Genomic DNA, 19,414 nt, shown 5'->3' with positions numbered 1-19,414 from the left:
CAGACGAGGGAGGAAGAGCACTGTCCCCCCCGCCACGGAGGCTCCGGAAGACTCACCTGGTCAACCAGCAGCTGGGCCAGGTCAGGCTCACTGTCTCTCAGCTGACTGAGTTTCTTGATCAGTGTGTGTCTGCAGCACAGAAAAGACCAGAAGTCAGGTCAGGGCTGGGTGCTGCACAACCAGCACAAGAGCCTCTACATTCTGAGGACTTTTCTGGGAGGTTGGGGTTACCGAAACAGTCAAAAAGACGCATGGTGGACGGTCCAGTCTAAGAAAAAAGGCACAAAATGACGGATTTCCGAGGACAGAAACACTACCAACAGGAATTTAAAATATGAAAAATATTGTATTAGTTTAGGTATAAAAGCAGTCTTAGAAACTCATACGCATAGAAGAACAGCCAGGAGACGTGGCCCAGATGTGAAAGCACATTGTAAGGCTCCAGGAACTGGACCCCTGGCTCTAGAAAACGAAAGGGCAACCGTGGACAACATCTACACAACTTGATGCACACGTGGGGACACGAGGGCAGCCAGTACTTGAGGGCAATAGGTAGGGTCACTGGCCAGCCACCCAGAACACAACTGGATTTCTTATACCAATAAATACAAACATTGACAGGGAAAAAGAGAAAGATTTCTGAAGCAAAATGCAAAACACAAGTCAAAAAGAAGAAAATGATCACTACAACTCCCTAGGAATTCTATTGTTTTCTACATAGAAAAAAAATGCCATAAACTTACACTATCTGATCTTTTTCCTAAGATACCTCCATCAAAATGGTAATTTTTCAAATGGCCAGAGTTGAGACCTTTGGTATGGGGCGCCTAAGTGACTGACTTCAACTCAGGTCATGATCTCACACAATGAGTTTGAGCTCTGTGTCAGGCTCTGTGTCTCGCCCTCTCAAAAATAAATTACAACGTTCACATTTAAATTTTTTTTATTTTTATTTTTGAGAGACACAGAGAGAAGTGGGGAGGGGCAGAGACAAAAGGAGACAGAATGCAAAGCAGGCTCCAGGCTCTGAGCTGTCAGCACAGAGCCTGATGCAGGGCTCGAACCCACAAGCAGTGAGATCATGACCTGAGCCAAAGTTGACGTTTAACCAACTGAGCCACCCAGGCACCCCTAAAACGTTAAATTTTTTTAAGTTTGTTCAAACTGAAGGCATTGGGGAAAGTTTGTCTAACTGCTACGGGGTACAGGGCAGTCACGTTCTAAAAATTCACCTGGACGTCGCTCTGAGACTTAGCAATCCGCTTTGCTCACGGCACCCGTACGGTAGGAAACCCTTATAAGAAAGCCACCAGCCAATCTGCATGCACGACAGGTGCAGGCCAACTCTGGGAAAACACGACCTAAGGGGGGGCCGTGCTGGGTACTAGGGAAATTTCACTATGGATTCCTTTGGTTCTTTAGAATTCTGAACATGGTGCACAGATGAACAATTTTCAAAGCAACTAAAATTTAAAAATCGCCTGGCATTAAGAACGAGCCCTCCATACAGCTCTCCCACAGAACTACTTGTGTGCCAGCATTAGGTAGAGGCTGGGGTCAGCCTCTCCGACAGGCGCCCACAGCTGAAGCCATGTGTGCCCCCGGGACAGAGGCCACACGCACACACTGGTGCGGCTCCCGTTGCCGCCTGACCGGCCGCGAGCCGCGTCAGCACGCTCACCCGATTCCAGGTGTAGTCACTTGGCTCAGAAAGTACAATAGGAACCTCTGCCCTCTCCCCAGCAGTCTAGACAAAACGTATGCTTATAAAACATACATACATAACATACATATAAAACAAGCATTAAAAAGGATATGATAAAGGGAGTCATAATGCAAAAAAGACACAAAAGTACAAGGCCAGAGTCCAGAAGAAAATATGCCAAATGGGCTGTAGTAACTGTGGCTGAGGACAAGACAAGGGATGCTTGCTTTTTGCTATTTTGTAACATATTTGGTAACCTGTTGATAGAATTTCATTTAAAAGTTATTACTGTAGGGGCGCCTGGGTGGCTCAGTTGAGCGTCCAACACTGGATTTTGGCTCAGGTCACCATCCCCAGGGTCATGGGATTGAGCCCTGCGTCGGGCTCCAGGCTCAGCACAGAGATGGTCTCTCTCTGCCCCTCTCCCCTGCTGACACTCTCTCAAGAGAAAACAAAAAAGGACAGTCTTAGAAGGCATGTCACGAGAAAGCCAAGCCAAAGGATGGTCAATGCAGGGCCCTGGGGACTCCCGTGCTATGCAAGCAGCACGCACGTCCTCGTCCAGGTGAGGGTAGCCGGGCCGTGAGCCAGATGGGGACAAGGGGGACAAGAGTGTTCACAGCAACCTGTTGCCACCAGCCCCCGAAAGGAAACTACCCCAAAACAGCCTAACGGTGCTAAGGCAGACTCCTATTTCTCAGCTACAAACACAAACCCGAGCCACCCTCCACGCGGACTGTCTCGTGCCGAGTCGAGGAAGCAGGACTTTAAAAACACACTCAAGGATTCCACACACGTCAAAGTTCAAAACTGACAACACAGAGCTTCTTCACGGATGCGTGAATAGACAGAACCATGGCGAGGTGAGGAAATGACTACTCCTGCAGCGAGGGCTCTGGTGACCTCTGAGGACAGGGACAGACTCTAGTGGGAAACGGGGGCATCTGAATGAAGGCCAACAAGGTGGTTTTTTAGGACCTTGTGGGGGATAGTTTAATAGTCATCAAACCATGTAAGCCTTGTGCCCTCCTGAGGTGTCGTAAACGAAGGTAGCGCACAAACCCACTCACACACACGACGTGGCAGGTCGGAAACGCGTGCCCGGGGCCCGGGCCGGGAGCCGGCGGCCCTACCTCCTACCTGGGGTTGATCTCCAGCGTGGGCTGCAGGACCTGAGCGCGCTCCTCCTGGGTCTTGGCCAGCTGCTGCATGCGCAGGAAGTGCCGGGCGGCCCCCATCTCCAGCACGGTGATCATGGCAGGGTGGGTGTCCAGCCGGAGAGTCACCTACGAGCCAGGCCAGGGACCAGAGGTGAGGGAAGAGCTGGAGGCGGGGGCCCCTGGGCTGCAGGGTCTGGGCCATTCATGAAGCTTCCCCGGGTGACACACACAATGCAGGTCTCCACGGACACCCCTCCCTTGCACTCACGAGAAGGGAGTCTGAGCTGCCACCACACGAAGTTCCTGGAACACATCCCGATCGTGGACTCCCTCCTCCTCTATCCCCCACCCCCCAAAACTACTGGTCTCTAACGTGTCCGTTGCTGTCCCAGGTCCATCTGGCCTGGGTTAACTAACCTCTGCTGCACGGGGCCATGGCCGGGTTCCACAGCGGTCAAGGACCCCGCAAGCCGGCTGCTCCCCTGCCCAAGGCCCCAGCCTCTCCAGTACGTCCTCCCTTAATCCTGCCCATCCTCCCTCTGTCCTGCCTGTCCCAATGGCCTGAGCCCCCTTCCCACGGCTCCCACGGGCCTGGATTTCATCCACTACACCTGCCACCGAACGTTCGAGATCCTGCTCCCTGTGGGCCTCACCCTTGCCACCCAGAGGGTGTGGGCCTGCAGACTCAGGCCAGACTTCTGGGCCTGCTGGACCCATGGCACGGCAACGGAGAACCTGCGCCGGGATTCAAATCCAGCTCCCGGACTGCGAGCTGTGATGTGGGGAAGTGTTCCACCTCGTCTCCTTCGTGGGTCAAATGCACTCATTCTAATTAGCTCGGAGGTCACCCTGTGACCTCGGAGGTCATGCTGTGCATGACACAGCACATGTCACAAAGAGAAATCCCGGCTGTGCGCCTTGGCTCTCAATGCTCACTGCCCGGAAGCCACACAGGTCCCCAGATGCCACCTCTTACAGAGGTGCCTCCTCTGCTCTTGGCTGTTCCCACCCTGCACACCTTTAGCGCCACGCCTGGAGGTGTCCCTGTGCCAGTGACTTCACGCTGAACACCTGTCCTCCGGCTACCATGGCTTTCTCTCGTAGTTCCGAGCTGGACTGCTCGGTTGCCAGCTGCTCTGGACAGAACTTATGTGACTTGTGCGTTTCTGCCCAGAGCCGCACATACACAGTCCCAGGGGCCTGAGTTGGCTTGTGCTCCGTATCTGGCCTCGGCATCAGAATTGGCCTTTCTGACGCCAAGAGGGACTAACTTGCCTCGCCCTCTCGAGCCAGACCAGGCTGGCCCCCTGGAATGGATCAGGGAGTGAAGAGAAATAGGCAGATGCCGAGCTCCCAAGACCGTGAGACGGTAAGAGAAACAAAGACTACGCTTAGGTAGACTCCATGACTCACCGGGGATCACACACGCGTAGGGCACACACCGCCTTGGCGGCAACAGCCGGAAGCTTCACCTGAGAAGGATGCTCGGCCCAGGACCCTCAGTCGGGACCCCGACCAGGCTGTTCGCCGCGGGACTCCCCCAGCCACGAGGCTGGATGTCGTGAGCACCGATTTGATGTACGAACCCTTCTTTGTTCTTCTCTACGCTCTCCCCCTCTTTATGTCACTCTAATGGTTTGATTCCGTATATTCCCTTTCCTTTATAATTAAAGCTCCTCCACGGAACGGAAGTACGGCTCCTGTGAATTACGATTCAGAACACCGGCTCGCTGAGACCCACCCAGACCCCTAAGAACCTGAGTTGGGCAGTCAGCTCCCCGTGTCCTCGGCCACCACAGCGCCTCAGGGACAGCCAGCTGGGGACCTCCCCCCGCCCGTTCTCTGCTTCCACCTGCTCTACAGAGTGGCACACGTACGCCCCTGGGCACTGGTGCGCGTGCACACACAGGCGCGGAAGCAACGCGCCGGTCTCCCCCTCAGATCACGACCGCGGGGAAGACACCCACAGGGCCGGCAGCAGTGCGGTCCCGGAGGCCCATGGCGGCCGGGTGGCAGCCCGTCTCCGGAAGGCCTCACCTTCACGTTGGTGACACGTGACCCCAGCGCATTTCTCATCCAGGCCATCAGGTCCTCCGTCTCCTTCTCGGACAGGCGGTCACTGGCTACAGGAGGGTAGACGGGAGCGGGCTCAGAGCCGCCCACCCTAGGGCATCCCAGGGGGCCTAAAATGCTGATGCCTCAATACCAGGTTTCAAGAAGGCTCCCTTCGCCCCTGTTGGCCACTGCCGCAGAGACAGAGGCTTCCCGAAAGGACTTCATCTAAAAGTAAGCAGATTAAATTGGATCCCAAAAAGGACACTTTGGGGGCACCTGGCTGCCTGAGTCCGTGGAGCATTCAACTCTTGATCTCAGGATCAGGAGTTCAAGCCCTATGCTGGGTGTGGAGCATAAATTAAATTAAATTAAATTAAATTAAATTAAATTAAATTAAATTAAATTAGACAGACAGACATTTTTGGTTGCCTGAGGCCCATATAATTTTGTGAGAGCTTTAAAAAGAATCTCTAGGGGCGCCTGGGTGGCTCAGTCGGTTAAGCGTCTGGACTCTCGATTTTGGCTCAGATCATGATCCTGCAGTTTGTGGGATCAAGCCCCACGTCGGGCTCTATGCTGACAGCACAGAGCCTGCTTGGGATTCTCTCTCTCTACCCCTCCCCTGCTCACTCTCTCAAAATAAATAAAATAAACATTAAAAAAAAAAAAAGACCACTTCTGATTCTGTCGGAAGCCAAGCTGGAGGGAGCACTCAGACCCCCAGGATCTAAACAAAAATGTTTCCCATTCATCATGAAGAGGGTCCCCAACAGCTTCCTCTGTGCAGGCTGGGGACCCCAGATACACATGAGAAGAGAAAAAACTCCATATGAACCCAGCACTACAAGATGGAAGAGGCCGTCTTAGCCTCCTCTGCACCCCCAGGCCACCACCCACACCTGGGCCCAGAGAGAAGGGGAGCGAGCCTACCAGGGGACCCGTCCTCCAACTTCTCCTCCTTATAGTGATCAACAACGATGTCCGTCTCCACAGAGATCAGCTTCTTCTTGTCAAACTCACGAAGGTGTAGCAAAGTCAGTTCATCGAACTGCTCATAGCAGAAGAGAACCTGCGAGAGCCCAAGAGCATTGGCGTCGGGCCTGGAGAAGTCTGCCCGCAACAGGACAGAGCGGAGCGTGAGGCCAGGGCCGGGTCCTATGTCTGGAAAGGCCATACTGGGGTCCGGGGGCTTCCTCAGCCTCATGGATACAGTGGTTCACCAGATGGTCCTGAGGGGGCCCTAGCAGTAGGAGTAGCAGTAGGATCGGTGACTATGGAGGAGCCCCGTGTCACCTCCCAGAGACACACAGACTAACGGCAGCCTGGCTGGGCCTCAGGACCCCTGGACATCAGCTGCCTCAGGCGGCTTGGCTCTCCCGAGCATGTTCGGCCACTGTCTGGGGCTCAGACCCTGTTTATCCCGTCTGGACCCCAAGCCGTGGCCCACTCACCTCCATGTTTTTCTGCTTCATGGCCTCATAGTAGGGTGAATGCTCGGCCAGGTGCCGGCTGGGGGCGCACAGGTAGTAGATGGTGCGGGTGCCAGCCCGCATGCGGCCGGCATAGTCCGAGAGACTGGTCAGCTGCCCAGCAGGCAGTGCCGAGGACTCGTACCGTAGCAGCTTTGCAATATCCTCCTGCAGACAAAGGCCAGGTCACTCTCGTTCTAGGTCCTCGTTCTGAAAGCCTCCCAGCTGCCTTCCACAGGCTTTGGAAGCCTATGGCTACGGGGAGGAAGAGCTCTGGCCGGTCTCACCCCTGGCTGCCGGGCCCAAGGACGGCACTCGGCCCCTGGGGGGCTGAGGGGACTCCGATGGTATCCGTCGGGTCCCACATCAAATGTTCGGGGGACCCCGGAGAGAACCTTCACCCTAGCTGGTCCGGGGCCCCGTGGAGAAGGGCTTTCTGGTACACCTGTCCTAGACCACTGGTATACTGCCACTGTCCGTGGCAGAGACCTTCCCAGACCCAGCATCCTCTGTCCATCCCCGCCTCCTGGGCACGTGGATGAGATGTGGACGCTGCATTCCTAGCCTTCCTCACGGCAAGGACTAGCGCCGGCCCGTGGGGCACAAATGACAGTGAGCACGTATTTAAGGGGGAGCCAGTCCTCCTCCATCCGGGCAGCTGAAGGTCAGTGTGCCCGCTGGTATCATATCCTTGATGTGGGAGCTGCCTGCCGATGGTGGAGCAGCGGCCCCAAGCTGGGGCCTGGGTCCCCAATGCCACCAGCCGGCATGTGACTTGAGACCTCAACTCGGCCTCGCCTATGCCAGTGACCTCTCCCTGATCATCCGGCACAGACATGTGGGGCGGGGGGGCGTGCAGAAGAACACGGTGGAAGAGCAGACAGCCTGTGCCTAGAGCTGCTGGAGTCTGCCACCAGCAAGGAGGGCCGAGAAGAGGCTGTGGCGGCCTCAGCACGCCAGGGTCCTAGGTCCACCTCCCACGACCTGAAGAACCTCCTGGGGGACCCCAGATGCTCGGTCACCTCCTCCTTCCTCACTGCTAAAGATGAAATCTCGACCCTCGGAGTGACTGCTTAATGGGGCACAGGTGTCTTTTTGGGGAGACGAGAATTTTCTGAAGCTAGACGGCAGTGGGTGCACAACTTGCGAATGTATGAAGGGCCACTGAATTATTCACTTTGAAAGTGTGAATTTTACAGTATATGAATTATGTGGCAATTTAAAATTGGCCAAAAAATGTTTATGGAATGACTGTATTTTTTAATATTTACTTATTTTTGGACGAAAGTCCCAAATGTAAGACAGTAAACCAACAAAATCCTAGAGGAGACAACAGGCAGCAACCTCTTTGCCCCTGGCCACACCAAGTTCTTACTAGACCGAGGCAAGAGAAACAAAAGCAAAAATGAACTATTGGGACCTCATGAAGATAAAAATATTCCTAAGGCAAAAGAAACAATCAGCAAAACTAAAAGGCAACCTCCGGAATGGGAGAAGACATCTGCAAATGACATGCGGATAAAAAGCTATTATTCAAAATCTATAAAGAACTTATCAAACTCAACCGCCCCAAAACAAATAATCCAGTGAAGAAATGGACAGAAGACATGTACAGTTTCTCCAAAGACGACATCCGGGATGGCCACCCGACACATGAAAAAAATACTCAACGCCACCCATCATCAGGGAAATATGAATCAAAACCACAAGGAGATACCACAATGTCAAAATGGCTAACATTAACAACTCAGGCGACAAAACATGTTGGCCAGGATGCGGAGAAAGAGGATCTCTTTTGCATTGCTGGTGGGAGTGCAAACTGGGGCAGCCACTCTGGAAAACAGTACGGAGTTCCTCAAAAACTTAAAAACAGAACTACCCTATGACCCAGCAGTTGCACTACTAGGTATTTATCCAAAGGATACAAAAATGCTGGTTCAAAGGGGCACACGCACCCCAATGTTTGTAGCAGCACTATCAACAATAGCCCAAGTATGGAAGGAGCCCAGATGTCCATCGAATGGCAAATGGACATAGAAGATGTAGTATATATATATATAATGGAATATCATTCAGCAATCAAAAAGAATGAAATATTTCCATTTGCAACAAACTGAATAGAACTACAGAGTATTATGCTAAGTGAAATCAATCAGAGAAAGAAAAAGGTCATATGATTTCTCGGGGCGCCTGGATGACTCAGTTGCTTGGGAGTCAGACTCTGGCTCAGGTCATGATCTCACGGTTCATCGGTTCGAGCCCCACATCGGGCTCTGTGCTGACAGCTCAGAGCCTGGAGCCTGCTTTGGAAATTTGTGTCTCCATCTCTCTCTGCTCCTCTCCCACTCATGCTCTGTCTCTGCCTCATAAAAAAAAAAGATCATATGATTTCACTCATATGTGGAATTTAAGAAACAAAACAGATGAACATGGGAGAAGGCAAGGAAAAATAAGATAAAAACAGGGAGGCAAACCATAAAAGACTCTTATATACAGAAAATGAACTGGGGTTGCTGGAGGGAAGTGGGTGGGAGAGGGGCTAAATGGGTGATGGGCACTGAAGATGGCACTTGTTGGGATGGGCACTGGGTGTTGTATGTAAGTGATGAATCAGTAAACTACTCCTGAACTCGTTACTACGCTATGTTAACGGGCCTGGATTTAAATTTAAAAAATATGTATATTTACTCATTTCTGAGTCAGAGAAAAGGAGACCACACGTGCCTGCACGACCAGGGTGCAGTGCAGAGCCTAATGCAGGGCTCAAACTCACGAATGATGAGATCATGACCTGAGCCGAAGTCGGACAATTAACCAGTTGGGCCACCCAGGTGCCTGATGATCGTATCATTTTTAAGTATTTGAACTCTGGCCCCAGAGGCACCACATTGAAGGATTTCCGCCAGGGGCACATGGGTGGCTCAGTCTGTTAAGCGTCTAATCCTTGACTTCAGCTCAGGTCATGGTCTCGAAGTTCATGGGTGGGAGCCCCGGGTCGGGCTCTGCACTGACAGCAACAGCACGGAGCCTGCTTGGGATTCTGTCACACTCTCACACACTCTCTCTCTCTCTCTCTCTCTGCCCCTCCCCTGCTTGCACATACACATGTATGTGCTCTCTCTCAAAATAAACAAACATTAAAAAAAGAAAAGATTTCCACTAGTCACCCAGAGAACATGCCTTTCCCACCCCAGGAACCAGGCACCTTGCCCCGTCCCCTGCCTTTAGTGATCTCCGGAGCACCCTGAATGCTGGTGGGAGGAGACAGCGCACACCCACCTCCTTCCAGCATCAGGCGGGGAAGAGCTCGGTGCCGTGGGACGTGGTAAGGAGGCTCCAGGATGTGGCGCCAGGCCTGCTGCGTCCAACAGAGGCCTGGAGGCCAAACGCTGCCTTTACTGACCCCCGCAAAGTGCCCGGCTATGCCACGGTCACGTCCCAGGAAGTTCGGATTTCTGGCCTCCACCAGATTCCTCCACAGCCCACGGCAGCCCAGAGAAAGGCCCAGAAACAAAGACCCTACCTTGACCTCTTGTTCAGCAGTGGTCACGATGCCCTCCCTCATGAATAAGCCATAATCTTCAAAAAACTTGGCATATTTTTCAGGGTCTTTTTTACTCTGGTCAATGAAGAATTTTATCAGCCTCTGCTGTAGAAGGTCCCGGAGTTTCCTACAGAACAGAAACGCGTCTACCATCAACAAACAACTTTCATGAAAGACGAAAGGCAGAAGCACATGAAAAACGTTCATCCCCACTAATGACCAAAGAAGCAGAAACAATACACTATTTTGGTGAAACTAAAAAAACGTGAAGCAAAAAGGGGACCCCTGACAAAGCCCAGCTGGGGAGACACCCCTAGTAGCAGGAATGTGAACCGATCCCCCCCCCCCCCGCCACCCTTGTGGAGGACCACAGCCTGGGATCCAATCGCAGATTACACTTCAGGAAACCGGAGGCGGTGAGCTTTATGGACCAGGCATCACACCGTGGCGCACAGGCCAGAAGGCAACTGTGAACAGCCCCCGGGCTGAACGCTGACGAACAGGCTGAGCATAAAAAGCAGGAGGGCCATTAAACGTCACCTCCTCTAATGGTCCGTCATGACATCAAAAAATGGTCCGCTGAAATGACGCTGAAATGGAAACAAACACCAGAAAAATCCCAACGTGGATAAATCACAGCAAACAGTGTGTACGTGTGTGCAAAGACCTACCGGTAGCTTTCTGTGCACTGGAACTCTGCGCTTAGGAGCAAGGCGGTATACACAGCACGCACACGCACACACCAGTTTTATAAAACTTGGATTTCTTGGGGAACAGGGTGTTTACTGCGGCATTTCACAGTGGCGTGAAATTACGAGCAACTTCATGAGTGAAATTAAGGGTGTTCTTATTTTTGGGCACCCGGGCTAAGTCATTAAGCATCTGGCTTCAGCTCAGGTCATGATCTCACGGTCTGTGAGGTGGGAGTCCCGTATCGGGTGAGCCCGTACCCCGCCTTAGGGTGAGTCCTGCTTCTCTTTCTCTCTTTGTCCCGCCTGGGACTGCTGCTTGTGGCATTCTCTCTCTGTCCCTCGCTCACTTGAGCATGCTCTCACTCTCTCAATAGCAGAAGAGCGTAATTATTTCCTTATTATTTTGCCTTTCTTTAAAAACCAGTGAAATTACAGTGTATTTCTGTAATAATCCAGGGCGGGAGATCAACAGTTTCCTGTTCATCTAAGCTTTCCTCTCTGCTCCATCCTGAACAACTCAGACCTCCAACCACGGGGCAGGACGGGACAGCACCCGCACCTGGGCTGGGGCAGCCACAGAAGCTGGGACAGGACGCACCAACATGAGGGGGGGCAGTGGCCATGGCCGACCCATTCTGTGGCAGGGTCGGGAGCAGACATGGGCAGGGACAAGACCAGGACGTCCCAGTGGTGCCAGCTGGTATTTGGGAGGCTCGGCAGACATACGAACATGTACTGATACAGAAGTACAGACGCCCATCAACACACACAGACATCACACATTCCTCGGCTCTGACTGCTAAGAGGGCCCGGGAGGAGGGACACCCCAACAGCAGTGGCGTCCCCAGGGCGCAGGTCCTGACTTCTCAGTACCATTCTCTGTTCAGAGGAACCAGGGCTCCTCAAAGGAATAAGCAATTCCAGGGAGGTCAGGACAAGACGTAGGCAGAACTCAAGGTGAGCCTGGACCATCTCGTGCCCAAAGCGAGGAGGCAGAAAGTAAGGTGGGGGCAGGTGACAGGCACAGGCACGGGCTCCCTCCGCTGGCCCGACCCGGGACCGTCTTGGCATCAAGATCCATAATGAAAGTAACAGATCACAACCCGATGAGTAAAATGGGAATTCGGCTCCCGCACACGAACACACCCTACACTGAACACGCGGGCCGACACCGCCCCCGCCAGTGACAAAGGGGGAAAGTAACTGCACACGGAGAGGCTGGCAGACGCCCCCTCAGCCAAGTGCTACGAGAACCTCGCCAGGAACGGACTACTCACAAGTGAGGGCCCGCCTGCCAGGCTGCGGTCACTGCTCTTCCTGCACCCGATGCAGGTGGTGTACCCCCTGGCCGGCATGACCTCTCTGTAACTCACGGTTTCTGCAACCGTGACCTGGGGCCCTAGTGGTGCCCCCGCAAAAGACTACATGCGCCACACAGGAAAGGCTCCGTAGTCCCGGGGGAGAATCTGCACTCGGGAACAGGAGCCGCTGCTACAATCGGGACGGGGAGCAGAGAAATGGAGCCACCTCAGCGCAGAGGGATTCCACAGCGACCTCTCCACAAGAGGGTCACCTGCACACCAACACATCAGATCTCTCCTGGCTCTGTGGTTGTTCTCTGCCTCCTCCAGCTCAGATGCAGCGCGCCTGGGGTCTCCCCTGTCACGGCCACCAAGGGAGGGCACGTCTCCCCCCAACACACGGCCCCCCAGGCCAAGTCCCGCGGCAGCGCTGCTCTCTGCTCCCCGCCCCTTGGAAGTCGCCGGGGCCCCTCGGGGGTCAAGGCGAGCACGCTGAGGGGGCTGCGTCTCCCGCAGGCGCCCGCCCTGCCCCTTCCTCGGCGGCTTACCTGATGAGCGCGCTCTCTTGGAGGAGCTCCCGACTGAGGTTCAGGGGGACGTCCTCACTGTCCACCACGCCTGAGGGAGACACAGGCCCATCAGGACCGTCCCCGGGCCCGCGCTCCGCCCGGCCCTCCCTGCACACCCCTCCGCCTCCCTGCCAGGCCTCCCCTTCCCCCTCCCAACCTGACACCAAGTCCGACCATGCGTGTGTGACAGCGAACTGGCGAAGGACAGCGTGGGGAGACTCACTGGGGCACCAAACGCCGGCCCCTCCGAGTCCTGCTGATGCCCCAGAGCTCGTGCACACAGCCCAAGTCGTGGCAACGTGACCAGAAGGAAGCTGGTGAGGCCAGGGGGCCTCTGCTGGGGGAACAGTTGCTGAGATTTCAGGATCGTTTTGATACTCTAAAGACCACTTCTGGATTTTGTGTTCACAGCCCTAAGTATACTGTGGGCATTCTGCAGGTCGTGTGCTAAGGTGACACGAAGGTTTAGGTGCTGAATTCTTTTTAAAACTATAATCTCGCTCGGGGAGCCTGGGTGGCTCAGGGAGTTAAGCGTCCGACTTTAGCTCAGGTCTTGACCTCACAGTTCATGAGTTCGAGCCCCACATCGGGCTCTGTGCTGACAGCCCAGAGCCTGGAACCAGCTTCAGATTCTGTCTCCCTTTCTCTCTGCCCCTTGCCCATTCTCACTCCGTGTCTCTCACTCCGTGTCTCTCTCTCTCACTCCATGTCTCTCTCTCTCTCCCTCCCTCTCCCTCTCCCTCTCCCTCTCCCTCTCCCTCTCCCTCTCCCTCCCTCTCTCTCTCTCTCTCTCTCTCTCTCTCTCTCTCTCTCTCTCAAAAACGAACATTAAACCTGAAACTCATGGGGTGCCTGGATGGCTCAGTCAGTTAAGTGTTCGACTTGTTTTCAGCTCTAGTCATCATCTCAAGGTCGTGAGATCAAGCCTCACAGCGGGGTCCACTGGGCATGGAGCCTTCTCGGGATTCTCTTTCTCTCTGCCCCTCCCCTGCTCATGCTGTCTCTCAAAATAAACTTTAAAGAAAAAGGGGAGGGGGCACCTGGGTGGCTCAGGTCATGATCTCAGTCTGTGACTTTGAGCCCCAGATGACTCTGTGTTGACAGCTTGGAGCCTGCTTTGGATTCTATGTCTGTCTGTCTGTCTCCCCCCACCCCCCTCCCCCCGCACTCTCCAAAAAATAAACATTAAAAAACAAAACAAAACACAATAAAAAACGCCTGAAACTTACAAGAATTCAAATTAAACGTGTTCTGTCACTCTGCCCCACCTCAACCAAGACGTGGTGGTTGCAGAGGGGAAGAAGTTTCCTGGGTGGAGCTAAGCAGCTTCCCACGGCCGCCCCAGGTCTGCCCAGCTACCCTAGCCTGCCACCGTGGCTGCCCACCGCGACCCGGTGCTCAGGGCAGACGAGCGCTCTCTGCCGAGGTCGGCACCCCAGGCCACGCACGGGGAGCCGCTCGGTCCCGGGGCTGCGGGGCCTCGACTCACACGACGGACACGGGCATCAGCGCTGTACCTTGAACGAAGCGCAGCCACTTGGGCAGGATGTCGGTGGCCTTGGTCTGGATGAGGACCTTGCGGCTGTACAGCGCAATGCTGGAGCCCATCTCCCGGCTCACGTCAAACATGGATGGTTTCTGGGGACAAGGAAACAGCAGTGTTAGGGACCCACGAGGAGGCAGAACCCACGATGTCATGTGGGAGCACGAAGGACAACTCAGAGCCACCCCTTCTTAAGGAGGCCTGTGCCAGGAGCTGCGGGGGGACACGTGGTGACTCAGAGGAAGAGCCTAGGAAGGACCCCGACGGGCTCTCGGCAGGGGGAGCAGGGCATGGGACTTCTGTGGGCAGCCGCTGCCCCCCACCCATTCCCCCTGAAGAACATAAAAAGCAACAACCAGCATGTCCCTGTGAACAGAGCCAACGTGCTAGGGGTCAGGGGCCAGCAAACAATAGCCACAGACCAAACCCAGCTCAACACCTGGTTTGTGCAGCCCCAGAGCAGCTTTTCCATTTTTAAATGGTTGGGAACGAAAGCAGAACGAGACTATCTCATGATATGTGAAAAATACACGAAATCCGAACTGTAGGGGCTATCAAGTTTCCCGGAACACAGCCGGGCTCGCGAGCGGTTCCTGGGGGCAGCGCTCCAGGCCACGCGGGGCCTGTGAAGCCCAAACTAGTCACAACCATCTGCCGACCTCTGCTCTAAAGCAGCATTGTGGGGCCTGCATCCCGCACGCACACCACGCTGGGATCCTGCTAATACGGAGGCTCCATTCAGGAGGTGCTGGCGGGGCTGAGATCTACACTCCCCAAAACCCCAGGACACGCTGGGGCTGCTGGTCTGCGGAACTCAGCACCGAGTCTCACAGTACTTTCCCGAGTGGGTAGCCCTGGGACCTGTGGGGGCTGCCATCAAAAACACCAGGAACTTCTTCCAACCCCCGGGCAGGTCTCCCTGTTTACAGGATTCATCAGAGCCTTCACCAGGCTACTGCGAGCCAGGGGGTTTAAGGGCCAAGCGCAAGCACAGAGTGCCCACCAAGTCATCAGAGCGCCATGGCGCCCCTGCCCTGCGGGCCCCCCCCCCGGGGCCCCTCGCCCAACGGTTCTGTTCCACCAAGACAGCATGCGCAACACCCCTCCCCCTGCGCTCATCCATCCGGAGGCGGGGGCTCTGCTTTTACTCTGATGCTGCCAAGTTAGTTTTTGTGATGCCTGTGATCTGTCCCCTTCAGGGAAAGTGCCAGCGCTGCTGAGAAATGCGGTCACCTTGGGCGGTGCCCCCACCCCAAGGAGCAGCAGACAAGCACTCGCAGCGCCGCCCTGAACCCGCCGGCCTCACCATTTCCGGCACATAGAAGATGCTGCGGATGTTGAGAGGCGCGTCCGTCCTGTAGTGCAGGGTGTAGCGGGGCCTGTCGTGGGCCTGAGCGACATAGCGGTAGAACTCCTCGTGCTGCCACTCGCCCACGTCCTTGGGGTCCATCATCCAGACCGCCTGGAAGCGGACAGTCACAGGGACGTGGCGTCTAAGATACAGCCTCCCCACGACCACACAGAGCTGGGCAAGGACCAGCCCCGTGGGACAGACAGCGTGGGGAGGGGGGCTGTCCCACAAAGACACACAAAAGGTTCTAGAACGAGCGTCCCCTCCCCGCTACGGGGTGTCAGGAAGGGCCAGCCCGGAGGACGTGCGCGGGCCTGCAGGATGTCACGAACAGATTGAGTAAACGGACAAAGAAATGTGGCCTGGTCGTGGAACCAGAACCTGGCCGTAAAAAGGACGGGAGCACCAACACAGGCTCACACGGATGAACCTGGAACCATCGTGATGAGAAGCCAGACACATAAGGCCACACTGTTTGATTCCACACTGACGTGAAGTTTCCAGAACAGGCACACGAGTGGTTGTTGGGGGCTATGGGAGGGGAGATGGGGAGTCACTGCTAATGCAGGCAGGTTCCTTTTTGGGGCGAGAATGTTCTAAAACGGGACTGTGGCGATGGTGAGCGCACCAAGGACCAATGAACTGCACGGTGTGAGCTATACCCAGGGCACGAGGACGGGGCACAGAAGGGTGGGGATCTCGCCTTCCGCAAGGGACCCCACTGCTGGCACAGGGCCACCCCGTCCCACCTCGGTCCCTCTGGCCCTGAAATGTACCAACCTGTCCCCACAGCCTCCCCTGAGCCCTTCATGCAGCCCAGGGTCTCACCTGCAAGGTATTAATGCGCCTTCCATTCAGGTACAAGGGGAAGCTGACAAAGTTACTGTATTTTGTCACTACATCTGGAAGAGACACACACGTGAAACAACAATGAACACAGGGAGCTTCTGGACGCAAAAGCTGTGGAAGTGGATGCAGGGGTGACAGCACGCCGGAGGACTCAGTGTGGCCGTCTCACAGGTGGAAAGCCAGGTCACAGCAGGGACACTGTCCTGCCTGCACAAAGTGAGCAGAAGTGCAAGGAAGCAGATAGATGTCTTGAGGCCCAGGCCACCGTGAGACGCCCACACCTTCTTGGCGGCATGAACAGAGTTCACGGGAAGCGCTCGGCACCTCTGATGAGCCGTCAGTCACACACGACGACAAGACCACCGCACAGAAGCCCCCGCTCTGGGTTTCGGTGAGGGGTGAGGGACGCATCTTCTACACAGGCGGAGAACGACCACCGAGGGTGGAAGACGGAACAAAACCTGACCGCGCCAGTGGGCCTGGCTTCTGGTCCTGCACGGAGCCACAGGGGCTCTGTCCCAGGCGGGCCTGGGCGGCCAACCCCGGAAGCGCCCTAAGCCTGCCGCACACGCATCACAGTGGCCCAGACTCCCACTCACCTCGAACCCGGGCCTCGCTGGCAAACTCTGTGCTGTCTGACTTGAGGTGGATGATGATTTTGGTCCCAGTTCTCACTCCCGAGGCTTCAGCGATTTCAAACACCCCGGAGCTAAGAGGTGGGAAAGGGAAAGCCAATCGCACAAAGCAAAGCTGACGAGTCCTCCACCTGGGACCGTCGATGCCCAGAAAGACAAGCTTGGGTGCCACCGTTTCTGAGCCCATCGTGTCTCCTCCAGGGAGAGAGGCTGCCGGGGTGGGGTGTGGGATGTGGGGCTGGGGCGTGGGGCTCTCCCGATCATAGGCGCCCCCTCGTGGTGTTTAGGGTCACCCGAAGTGACCCCGCTGCTGCCATGCGACACTGGGTGGAAAGGGCAGATGCACGCAGACGCGTGTGAACTCCCGGTTTCTGAACCTCTGGCAGAGGCCAGGCGGAGAAACTGTTTCCCAAGTACAAAAGGAGGGGATGCGCCCCCAAAAGGCACCCTGTCCCTATCCTGGCCCGCTTCCTCTGAACATCTCCTTGGCGGGAGGCACACAGGAGCCTCAGCTGTGACTGAGGGGGATGGGCTGCGCTCCCATCGGGAGAGCAGGATCCGGAAACAAAGATCTGGGGCTAATGAAGTACACGCTTCCAGGGGCACCTGGGTGGCTCAGTCGGTTAAGCCTCCAACTTGGGCTCAGGTCACGATCTCACGGTTCGTGAGTTTGAGCCCCACGTCAGGCTCTGTGCTGACAGCTCAGAGCCTGGAGCCTGCTTCAGATTCTGGGTCTCCCTCTCTGCCCTTCCCTAGCTTGTATTCTCTTTCTGTGGCTCAAAAATCAATTAACAGGGGCGCCTGGGTGGCGCAGTCGGTTAAGCGTCCGACTTCAGCCAGGTCACGATCTCGCGGTCCGTGAGTTCGAGCCCCGCATCGGGCTCTGGGCTGATGTCTCAGAGCCTGGAGCCTGTTTCCGATTCTGTGTCTCCCTCTCTCTCTGCCCCTTGCCCGTTCATGCTCTGTGTCTCTCTCTGTCCCAAAAAAAAAAAAAAAAAAAAAAAAAAAATCAATTAACATTTAAAAAAAAAAATGAAGTACACGCTTCCGTTTGGCCAAGATGCCGTTCTCCTCCAACAGTCTCGAGGTTCTCCTGGACCCTCCAGCTAACGGCCCCATGCGGGCCGGTGAACAAGCAAGCATCTAAGAGGCAGCTCCTGGGGCCTGAGTGGCACAGGAGGGGCGGGCAGGCCCGGGAGCCAAACCCGGGAGTCCGAGGTGGGAAGCACTCAGGAACGGGCTCCTGCACGACCAAGTCCAGCAAGGCCGGCTGGTCCCGAGGCCAAGCTGGTGACAGGCCGCCCTCTGAAACCACACACCACAGGGGACACCCACATGCCACGGGCCATCTGCAAGGGAAGGAGGAACCAGCTCCCAAAGCCTGAGGTTCGGGCTTCATAAAAAAGCCCACGAAGGTCCACTGGCATTTTGGTAAGAGACCCTAACTTCCCAAGGGAAGTGGTAACACTTTAGCTGTGTGCCTAAGTGCACTTCAGCGCACGCGCCTGGGGCGGCCCCGTGTGTGACGTGAGGCCTGCTCTCACTTACTCACCCATCTGAGAGCCACTGGTAACCAGGGCTGCCCGGGTCCGCGGAGCGGGAATACACCTCCACTCTGTCAGCCACCATGAAAGCCGAGTAGAAACCCACTCCGAACTGGCCGATGATCTTGCTGCTGGCCTCCGCCTGGCTCTGCAGCGCCTCCAGAAAGGCCTGTGGTGGCGAAGGCTGGTCAGAGGGAGGGTGCCCCCTCCCCAGAGAGAACAGACGTCTGCGACGCCCTGTGATGTTCCGGAGTGCAGGCGGAGGTCACACTTAATCCTCAACGCAATCACACCGAGTGGTTTTTCACCCCAGGTCACGCACCGTGGGGCAGTGTGGGAAGTGACGGCTGAGGGACCCCAGATGGGCTGTGGGACGCTGAGTCCGTGTCTAACTCAGAACCACAGGCCTGCCTGTCGGCTGCGGGCCACACTCCTCGGGTGCAGGGGCGGCGGTGGTCTGAGCGAGTGGAGCACAGAAAGCAGTGGCCCCTGGAGTTCGGGATGTGGGGAGATGCCTAAACGTGCCTTCCGCGTGTCTCCCAGATTCTAAGCTTCATGCAGAAACAGTACACACCAAATACAGATTTTGATTCGGTACAGAAGGCACTAGATTTTTAGAACTCATGTTATCAACGTTCCTAAGATTAAAAATAATGTACAACAGGGGCGCCTAGGCGGCTCAGCCAGTTGAGCGTCTGCCTTCCGCTCGGGTCATGATCTCACGGTCTGTGGGTTCGAGCCCCATGTCGGCCTCTGGGCTGACAGCTCAGAGCCTGGAGCCTGCTTCGGATTCTGTGTCTCCCTCTCTCTCTGCCCCGCCCCCGCTCACACTGTTTCTGTTTCTCTCTTTCAAAAATAAACACTAAAAATAAAGTAAAACGCACACACTCATCACCAGAATCACGTCTGTGGAGGAAGTGTTCCACGATGGCTGCGGACCACATTTGGCTGTCGGACACTTGAAATGGGGCTACTGCACCCGAGAAATGAAGTTTTA

At 55.4% G+C, this 19,414-nt stretch overlaps 1 protein-coding gene across 1 annotated transcript in view; it reads right to left on the bottom strand.

Annotated features, from left to right (window-relative positions):
• TRAP1 (TNF receptor associated protein 1) overlaps positions 1-19,414 on the bottom strand; it is a 46,522-nt gene that overhangs the window by 302 nt on the left and 26,806 nt on the right. The window contains exons 6-17 of the mRNA XM_047087389.1: positions 18,426-18,586; positions 16,838-16,947; positions 16,218-16,291; positions 15,345-15,500; positions 14,013-14,133; positions 12,475-12,544; positions 9,913-10,060; positions 6,372-6,557; positions 5,851-5,989; positions 4,903-4,988; positions 2,846-2,991; positions 57-129 (exon numbers count right to left, since the gene is read on the bottom strand). Of these exons, the coding sequence (XP_046943345.1) occupies positions 57-129; positions 2,846-2,991; positions 4,903-4,988; positions 5,851-5,989; positions 6,372-6,557; positions 9,913-10,060; positions 12,475-12,544; positions 14,013-14,133; positions 15,345-15,500; positions 16,218-16,291; positions 16,838-16,947; positions 18,426-18,586 (1,470 nt within the window). The remainder of the gene's footprint in view (positions 1-56; positions 130-2,845; positions 2,992-4,902; positions 4,989-5,850; positions 5,990-6,371; positions 6,558-9,912; positions 10,061-12,474; positions 12,545-14,012; positions 14,134-15,344; positions 15,501-16,217; positions 16,292-16,837; positions 16,948-18,425; positions 18,587-19,414) is intronic.

The sequence above is a fragment of the Lynx rufus genome, unplaced genomic scaffold (genome assembly GCF_022079265.1).
Source record: "Lynx rufus isolate CCGP_SWC_20201006 ecotype Redwood Valley unplaced genomic scaffold, mLynRuf1.p SCAF_23, whole genome shotgun sequence".
NCBI lineage: Eukaryota > Metazoa > Chordata > Mammalia > Carnivora > Felidae > Lynx > Lynx rufus.
This window is presented reverse-complemented; position numbering and strand designations above follow the sequence as displayed.